General features: G+C 40.5%; 1 protein-coding gene across 1 annotated transcript; it reads right to left on the bottom strand.

Moving 5' to 3' along the window:
• Positions 1 to 1,844: 1,844 nt before the first annotated feature.
• On the bottom strand, positions 1,845 to 3,532 carry LOC134177189 (uncharacterized). The gene is made up of 2 exons (XM_062643946.1): positions 3,268 to 3,532; positions 1,845 to 2,545 (listed from the first exon to the last, which is right to left on the bottom strand). Exon 2 carries the CDS (start codon positions 2,448 to 2,450, stop codon positions 1,902 to 1,904), a length of 549 nt encoding a protein of 182 aa, XP_062499930.1. The 5' UTR covers positions 2,451 to 2,545; positions 3,268 to 3,532; the 3' UTR covers positions 1,845 to 1,901.
• Between the last annotated feature and the right edge of the window lie 6,814 nt (positions 3,533 to 10,346).

The following is a 10,346-nucleotide window of genomic DNA, read 5'->3' as shown; positions in this document are numbered from 1 at the left end:
TACGCTTATTACAAACAGAGAGGCTTAACAGTGTGTGGCCAGACGGGGTTTACGTAGGAGATAATTATTGCACAAGACAATGGCTACTTTAATGGTTGGGCGATGCAGATCTGACGTTCCTGCATGTCTCAACTAACCTGACTTGATGTTTGTGTGGCAAGTCCCCCAGCTATTTCACATGTCAATGTACTACTACTGGCATGTCTTTTTGTGATATTGATATTGTATGCCTCGGACAATCAGTTCTAGGAATAATTAAGTTTGCTACATGCAGGTTGTTGTGGTAACAAGCAATCGTAGAAATAGAGCAGAATGGATGTCAAATGTTGCTCCACCATGCACCGTAATCGTCAAACATTATGTCACCTGCTTGTAATAAATGACGTCATCATTTAGCTGTACAAACACTTATACATCCCCACTCATCCACACACTCTTTCATTTTTGGGAAGAATTTTTCTTACAAAAGTCTAATTTGTAACAAATTTTTCTATTATGATAACACTGGCGATGTATGTTTTGTTCTGGTAAGAATTAAAGTCAATTACAGTCTAATTCTTCTTGGCTTAGTTGCCCCTTCAAGTGCACTTTGTAGAATTTTGGCTGCACAAGGAATGCTTGTTGTTCCATTAGCAGAAAGATACTAATTATTCAATAATAATGCAACAAAACAACAGCAACAAGCCAATTTTTTGTATATATTTTGATAGTAAATACAGTAGTGAATATGATGCAAGAAATAAGGAAATTAAACTAAAATGTTGATGTCAATAATTACAAGAAAGGACTGTGATATCAATTATGAACGAATGCACAAAATTTAAAATGTTAGGTCAACCTCTTTTACTAGAGCATGATGTTTCACCAATTTTTTCCTATATTCCACTGTGTAAAAAATTCAAGGAATTTGTTTCGTTTTGTCTTCTGAAAAAAGCAAAATTAGGGTTTAGTGTACATGCACGCAGCAATAGAGTAAGCAATTCCATATGCAAATTTGGTTGTAAATCTTTCTACCTGTTTGGGGCAGTCCTTGTGATACTTTACTACCATACACGTAGCACGTTTGCAGCAGTCACTTTTCCGTTATACATATTGACAATCCTTTGTTAAACGTTTCCACGGATTCATGTAGTCATGCTTCATGCAGTTATGGCAATATAAATGATATTGAAAAAATCACTAAATGTGTGCATTTAATACTAACAACAGTGTAAATGTGCTAATCTCTCACAGTGGGTGACACTTGTACCAGAACGAACAATCAATAGTGCATAGTTTCGTTTTCTAACAGCGAGATTTCTCGCTCCAAGCAGTTTACATCCCACTCTCGGATTGTTCAACTGTTTCGTAAAAAGATGTGCTCATCGTAATCTGATGTTTCTTGCGTCACAAAAAATGCATGCTCCAAGCACATTCTGCCAACCTCAAACATCTACGTTGTTTATAGGCCAACATCGGGCTAAAAAATATGACAACACATACTTGAGTGTGACTGGTATGATAGCCTGCCATTATGAGCATGCTGAGTGAAAACAATACCTAGACTACTAATGTGAGTCCTTATATTATAGCAAACACTACAGTGGGCCTAGTCCAATCAGAAGCATGTGAATCAGTCCTTGGTACTACTGCATCACAATAGCTTCATCATCAAACATCATTCAATATTATCAAGCGTTTGACAATGACTCTTGCATTAGACATGTAAGAAGAGGTTTAAACACCGAACGAGCGTTGTGTGTGTGTTGTGTGTGTGTGTGTGTGTGTGTGTGTGTGTGTGTGTGTGTGTGTGTGTGTGTGTGTGTGTGTGTGTGTGTGTGTGTGAAAAGTCTAAACAGTTGGATTCGATAAGCTCACATTATCACAAATTAGTACAAACTACCTCCACCTCATTCAGAACACTATACATGCCTTGATTTGACTGCTGGATGAGGTGACAAGCAAAGCAGTGGTTCATCGACAAATGACACTGATAAATCTGATTGTTTATGAAAAGTTTGTACAGTTCTCCGCTTCTTAACTGGGATTGCAAGACTACAAGATAACGATCGTTTATTATACCTCCGGTGGTCAGGCATTGAATGTAGTGGTTTAGGTACATCAGTGGTGAGTGGTTTAGATACATCAGTGGTGAGTGGTTTAGATACATCGGTGGTGAGTGGTTTAGATACATCGGTGGTGAGTGGTTTAGATACATCGGTGGTGAGTGGTCTAGATACATCAGAAGAGCCTTGAAGAGGTAAAGGCGAAGGACATCCTTCAGACAGTTGGAATAGCCTTCTGGCCAACTTCCCACGATCCGTGAAAATGTGAGGCAATCCTCTACTCTTAATGTTACCAGTCGACAAGCTACAAAGATATGATAATTGGTCTTTTCCTGATAGAGTTGGATCTTTCACATCACTGTGTGCAGACACAAATACATGCCTTGTTGGTGGAGTGATCAGCATTGGTGCCACGCTAGCACATGGTTGTTGTTTTGAAACTGCTGCACAGGGAAGTTTTACAGCATTGGACAAGTCTTGGTCAGGCGTCCATGCAAGAGCTAGTAGAAAAACAAAGATTAACAAGATATTAACCCAAAGCTAAAAGATGCGCCCAAAACACATAGTATAGTAGTCAAGACATATCAATATGTGACTAAGAAAACTAAATAATTTCTGAACGTGCATCCACACTGAAAATATTACATGAGCTTGAGACTGTCCTCTCACTAGCATTGAAACTGTCCTACTGTTAGAACCAACTCAGTCTCAAGAAACAAAATGAGGAATACATGCAAAGCTAAATGAGTGTCTAAGCTTGTTTGTGTTAATTCTCTTGTCTGAAATGTTAGGAGAAGGCAGAGGGGTAAATTCTGAAAATAGGATGCCCCTATCTAAATCTAGGAAAGCCGACAGCTTCAGTATATGAAATATTCATATTCACAGTTCAGTCTCTTTCTAATACTATATGAAAGGCAAAGCTCCAAGTGCTCTTAAACAGCAATGCTTTGGTTGCTCTGCAGCATTGCATCACACAAACAATAGGAAAGTCATTCCATTCACTACCTATCTAGACCTACCACACACAACACACACACACACACACACACACACACACACACACACACACACACACACACACACACACACACACACACACACACACACACACACTTGCATGTGTACATACAGACGTGATTTCAAGCAAGACAAGGTTATTTGATCACGTCTCATTAGCCTTTAAAGCTGACTTCTGCTATCAGCACAAATTTTACATTCTTACTGTCTGTTGGAAGGTTTTCCGTATCCCATATGACATCACCACATTTTGTTTTTGGAACAAACTCAAAGATAACATCTGCCTGAGTTTCAGTCTCCTCGGTGTCTTCACGATTACAGTCTTGATCTCCATTAACAATATCTCCTACAACAAAAGTATCAATAACAATATTGCTGTCGCAAAAGTTGTTTAGGAGCCGGTCATTATTAAGTGTCAGGGGAAGGGCTAGCAAAAATGTAATGTGAGAGCCATCAGTTTGAAATTCAGTGATTTGCAGGGGTCACCATCACTAAGCATTTGGGTCATCTTCTATTGGGGGTCATAATGTTTCAGGATTTTCTATCTTTATCCTATACAATTGTATGCAAGAACTGTATATCTATTTCCAAGGGCTTTGCTCACTTGCATTGCTGAAAGCGGCAATTCTTGCTTTACTTGTTTTGTCAGTGGGTTGAATGGAAATTACCAACTTTAGAAATCATACCTAGGCCGCACTCGAACCCTGAAACAAACTACTTTTTACTGTACATACCTATATGATTATATATATAGCATATGCACATATCTGGGGTCATCTAAAGCTAAGCGACAGACAGTGGGGGCCAGAAGTTTTTAGCAGGCATATTGTGCCAGGTTCCACACAATTTTTTTGAACGAGGTTGCGACTTAGCTGCTGTAGCAAACATGGTCTGTTTGTAGCTTTATCTGTGTGGTGGTGCAGCTTTGATTCTTAGTAGTCAATGGACAGGTTGTAACAACAGTTTGTCATAAACCAAGTGCTGCTTTTTTGTGCATATTTCGAACAGTACCCAGCACTGTTTAAAAGGGGCTTGGTTTTGAACGTTGTTTGGTGAACATAGTTTTCTCGGCACAAATAAAATGAACAGTGGCAAGAGTGATTTAATTATTCTTCATGGTTAAACAAATTTTCATTTTTCCTAAAATCTTTTTTAGATGCATGTGATACGTACACTATATATATATATATATACATGGTTAAACAGAATGTAATTCTGATACGTTTCAACCCGAAGGCCGTTTTCAATTAGGTATAACAGTAATTGACTACTGTTTGTTGTTTTTAAATATGTTCTCCTGTTAAGTCACAAATGTGACCACCAATCGTTAACTACATTATGTCCAGCATCCTGATTCATACTATGCTATTTTCTAATCCATATAGCCTCTTTTTACTCTTCTTTGATAGCATCCTCCTTCTGTAGTGAGTTTTTGCAAACCTCCTAAACGCAGTGGCAGCACATTGTAGGAAACTAGGACATCAAATGGACTGGGGAAAGTGCAAAAAACTCACTAGGGTAATCCGGGGCAACTCCGTGAACAAATTAGAACATGCCCATATGTTGCTACGTGTGAGTGTTGTAGTCGCTTGATTTTACTACCGTGTGGAGCAGTAGCCTTCTGCCAATCAGCACGTGGGCAGTCATCTCTAAAATCTTAATCATTCTTGAGGTAATTCGGGACTTTCACCGACACTGTTAATCTTGTGGGTGGGGCAACTTCATGAACAGAGTTTTGTTCTGGCAACTACAACTTTAAGAATGGTTGTAACACTTGGCAGGCAGTACTTCTTACGTCGATGTGTATTACTTACAATAGCAGGAAGATTTCAACAGTGAAACTAGACTATGGAAACTACTTGTTACGCAGTTCAGAACAAGTTACAGCGTAGTTGACAGCTAAACATTGATCCATGCTACAAACAGTGCTCACAGTACCAATCCTCCGTCTCTTTTGGCAATTCAGTGAGGCCCCCACACCGGAAATGATACCATCTCCAACACAAACTGCAACCGATCCATGTGGACTATTCTTCGTAACTGACGTCTTCAAAGGAGAGTTGACAACCTTGGCAGTAATTGTCGTCTTGTTTAGAGTCCGTAGCAACACATGTTGGAGTGGCATTTGGTGCTTTCTTTGCTTTCTTCAGTTTTGATGCTGTGACGGTCGTTGCTGCTTTTGATTTTTTGCAGCTTGCTCTCGCAGGCGAAAGAACACTTCATCGGATGTCAAGGCATTCTCTGTAATGGGTTAATCCTACTTTCTTCCTTCCAACAGCTCCCTTGGGCTTTGTTTTCTAGTCATGTGCACCTTGTAAGACCTTGGTGTAGTGTTTCTTGAGGTAAGTCTTTACTATTGGTGTAGTTGGTGTGATCATAACTGTTCCTGTAAAGGTAATCTCTAAATCAGTGTCCAGTAAAGAGTCATTCAGTACTTGCTGGCTGTCGTTGTCTTTGTCATCAGAAAAGACTTCAGATGGCGACAACTTTTCATTTGGGATGGCATATGGGGAGAACGGAAATATTCCAGTTTTGTAAAAGCCACCTATCAAGGCTTTAGACCACTCGCAATCCCATAACTGAGCCACGAGAGATGGGAAGATAGCTTTGTCAACTACTGCTGCTGTAGTTTTCCTTCTTAAGTCATCATTTATTGCACGCCATTTCGACTTCACGGGTCCAAACAAGCCAACATCAAGTGGCTGAGTGATGTGTGTGGTATGGGCTGGCACTGCTATTAGGTGGATGTTGTTCTTTCTAGCCTTTTGAATGACTTTCAGTCCAAGGTGGGAAGCATGGCCATCCATAAATAGAACTACTGGGCCTGTCTCAATCAGGTATCTCACAGATGGTATGAAAAGCTTCTCAAACCAGCTACAGAAGTTGTCTCTTTCCATCCATCCTGACTCACTCACACCATAAAGGGCTCCTTGGGTCCATTCAAACACCACCTATCCCATATATTTTTGCCTAGAATGAAGGGAGGCAATTTACCACTTGTCTCTGAAAAATCAGATTTAACCACAGTTGTATTAATTTTACCTGGATATAGAATGTATGGTGGAAGTAGGTGGCCGGCTGCAGAACCACATGCATGGACGGTGTACACCCGTTTTCCAGAGCCACCACTGGTGTGGTATACATCATGAGCTCCACGCTGTGAAAGAACGCGTTTTGAAGTCAGGTCAGTGAAAAAGCCTGCTTCATCACAGTTCCACAGTTGACTCTGTCTGTCTTCAACTGGAATCTGTAGATTGCTTAACTTTTCTGCCAGAAATTCAAACCACTGCTGTAATTTGGATTTGGTGGCAGCTTGTGCTCTCTGTACGGACAAGTGTTCAGGTTTTCTTTCAGACACAATGGGCCATCGTCGTAAAATCCTTGCCACCAGTCATATCCAGGAATTCCTTGTCTGAAAGGGTTTAGTCTGCCATTGGATAACAGGTAGTCTTTGATGACATGGCCAACAGTGGCTCTGGTCAAACCAAATCCAAGCTCTTGCAAGCTGATGCAAGTAAGTACCACTTCCCTATCTTCTTCTCTGCTTAACACTGTTGATTTGCCTCCATACCGTTTTGTAGAGATACCTTCATAATGATCATGAAGAGTTGACCAGGGAATTCCATATTTCTTGGCTGCTGCGTTGATACTGATGGCTCCTTCCCTATTCGGAGCTCTTGGAGAGCCGCTGCAAGTTGTTCGTCAGACCACTTGTTCTTTGTGGACTTGGGTTTGTAGTTCCTGACCATGATAATAAAAGCAAACTGAAAGCAATAATTCGAGGACTTGTAATAATGATGTGCATCACAGTCGACACGTAAATGAATGTTGATGCAAGCTGGGTGCTATATACATCCTCTCTGTTTGGAGGAGTGACTTGGTGCTCAGCAGGAGTGTACCACCTTGTTGTGTGAACTCAGTCTTCTAGACAGTCATTTTGTGGTGTGTTGTTGAGGTTGTAATGGTCTGTGGTAAGGCATAGGTGTGGCACACTGCAGTAGATTGCCTGGGGATGTGGTCATTAGGAGGGTGACTCTTTTAAGCTCAGTAGGAGTGTACCATCCTCTTATGTGAACTCAGTCTCCCTGACTGCCATTTAGTGGTTTGTAGCTGAGTTAATAGTAGTAAGTACAAAGGTATTTGTGATTTGTTGTAGACTAGATTGCTTTCAGATGTGGATTTTTGGAGGTGTGACTTATCTGTTCTCAGTAGGAGTGTAAGATCTTGTTATGAGAAATTAGTCTCCCTGACAGCCATAAAGTGGTTTAGAACACTGCGTTATTAGTAAATTGTGGTAAATTGCGTTGTTTTGCTAGTCAGCCAACACAGGAAGAGTCTACTACAAGTCTATGTGAAGTTGGTCTCCCTGGCAGCCTCTTACCTGTTTATATAGCTACTGTTTAGGTAGTCAGACAATTCAATTTGCTAACTGTGAAATTATGGCTTGCTGCAATATATAGAATAAGCAATTACTACATGTACCTACCACGCCCATTCCGATGTTGAGGAGACGAAGTGGTACGAGTAGACAAGCGTATCTACTGCACCTATTGTGGTAGCGACAAACAAGGCACACCTATTAGATCTTTCGCTGTGCCTTAGCAAGTCAATTGCTACTTGCAACAAAAAGTTACGTATGGAAGAACATCCAGGCCCTCAAAGTGATAGCAACAAAATTGTCTCTTATGCCGCATAGCAACTTACAGTGAAACTCATAATCCTGCGCCAAGTAGTCTGCTAATAGGAGAAGAGTTTCCAATCCTAAACTGGAGGTGAGATGCTTCACACTGCAACAGGGAGAGGAACAGCTATTGATATTCACGGAGTTGCCCCGGTCAAGGAGTTACCCCGGATTACCCTACAGAAGGAGGATACTATCAGAAAAGAGTAAAAGAGGCTACATGGATAAGAAAAAATAGGCATAGTATGTATCAGAATGCTGGACTTAATGTAGTTAACGATTGGTGGTCACATTTTGTAACGTAACAGGAGAACATATTTAAAAACAACAAAAAGTAGTCAATTACGGTTATAACTGATTGAAAACAACCTTCAGGTTGAAATGTATCAAAATTACATTCTGTTTAACCATTTACGGTGGAATTCTCTTGCGATCTTCTTTCTTTCATGTATCGACACCGTACGACGCCATACCATATTATATATATATATATATAAAGTATAAAAAAATTGGGGAAAAATGACAAAGGTGTAGGGTTGCCGTATGAAATACAGACTGACTGAGCAATACTACATTGCACCACTTTTTAATTAGTAAAGTATAAAACACATTATAGCGTCTCTAATTCCAAAAATGGTGCAATGTAGGGATGATGTATTGCTCAGTCAGTCTGTATACAAAAGACGTCCCAGTACATTCTACATGGTCTTGTTTCTATTCTTTTTCATACGGCAAACCTATGTCGTTCTAATTTTTTCAAAATGTTTTATACTTTATTTGCATTCTTTCTTGAACTTCTTTAATTAAGAAAGTAAAAAGAAATATATTGAAAGCACGGGATTGTTGTTACCTCAGATCAATATACTTAAGAGTTAGGGGCCGGTCATTAACAAGTGTCCGGGGGGAGAGGGAGGGGGAAAGCTTGCAAATTTGCTGTGGGGCCACCCCTTACAGCAGGAGCTAGCACATTGCTAATGTACTGAAAGTCAAGCATTCATTAATTGTGACCTACTTGCACCACAACTAATAATTCATCTTATTGTAGAGCAGTCTAAACATGTCTTAGGAAAGTTCTCAGTATGGGATATTGAGGGTATGCTTGCCTATTAAAGTATTCTCAAAGTACTAGTACAGCCACCATCATTAAAACACCAAGGGGTGGCTCAAATTAAATAGACAATGGGAATGATGACACACTCTTCTTCATTTACATGTACAAAAAATCCAGCAAGGAATCACTTTTCCTAGCTCGAAAAATTCAAACAGATTTTACCTCCAGAGAACTTCGCAACAATTCTAAAACTACACATGTACACCCAGATTCAAACTGAGCGTAAACATGCACAGTAGGTGAATTTCATTCTGAGACAATAAATGCCGCCATTTTGCTAGTAACCAGATGTGCAGTGTACAAAGGTGGACACGCATTGACGGTAGAAATCGACACACTCCCCGTGTAGCGCTCAGTGCAGGGAACGTGTAAGTTGAATTCGGTGCAAATGTAATCAAAATTCAGAGAGAACTGCTAGTGTTAGAAGAGCGGCTTCAATCAGCCTGATGCCTTCAATTGCTGGAAGCGTCCCGGAGGGCGACGACAGGTACAGTCTACACGGGGCTGGCGTAGGCATGTATTCAAATGAACTGGGAGAAGTAACGTTCGCGTCATCATAATTCTACGTGGGCGTCGGTCCCTCGAGAGGGAACCATGCACTGCAATGACAAATTTGAGTAGCCATGGACATGTTCCACTGCAAGCGCAGAGGTTTGGTATAGAAATCAGCTTTGTAGCATAAACAGCTGATACTGATACCCGCTCTTACAGAAGAACTGAACACAAACTCAACCCTACATACCAACACTACCACATTGGTGATACACATGCACGCACACACAGACACAGACACACACGCGCGCATACGTATGTATATAGCTATTAACTGGATTGCATCACTTGTCAATATTTACACTGTTGCATGCATCAAATTGCAGGGTTATAGCCAAGCATGCTAAGGCATAGAGCCCCGCTAAGCCTTCAGAACTGACCACCATGCCTTCAACAGGCCGTGTTCAGAGCTGACAGCTACACCTCCAATATATGCTGCCTATACGTGTACTGTACAGGCACACATGAACACGTGCAATCCCTCTCCATTATGACAAGGGGAGGGACTAACTACTTGAAATGTTTATCAACAGAATGATTATGAGGGAGAAGGTAGAGACTTGTTACTCGTGAGTCTAGTCTCTAATTGCTTTGGGATAGCATAGTAATTGGATGTTGCCTAGTATTAAATAGTATTGAGACTGGTTCTTATATACACCATGCAGAGCGTGGTACGCAGTAGGTATGCTAAACCCCTTCCCCAAACCAGCGGTAGTTTTTATTCCTGAAGTTTGCACAGACACGTACATGACACGCCCAAGTGCCAGACTCATGTGCTATGCCCATACCGCTATGCCTTGCAAAAATTCTGGCTAGAACCCTGAATTGAATTGTGTACTATTTATTACGACTTTATTTCCTGTGTGCAATTAAATAATATGCAATTATTAATTAATGCAATTAGAAAAGTGCAAAGTACTCGGGCAATTTTATTCTATTT

Source organism: Corticium candelabrum, chromosome 3 (genome assembly GCF_963422355.1).
Source record: "Corticium candelabrum chromosome 3, ooCorCand1.1, whole genome shotgun sequence".
In the NCBI taxonomy this organism is placed as follows: Eukaryota; Metazoa; Porifera; class Homoscleromorpha; order Homosclerophorida; family Plakinidae; genus Corticium; species Corticium candelabrum.
The sequence above is the reverse complement of the archived record's forward strand: the minus strand, read 5'-3'. Positions and strand labels throughout refer to the sequence as shown.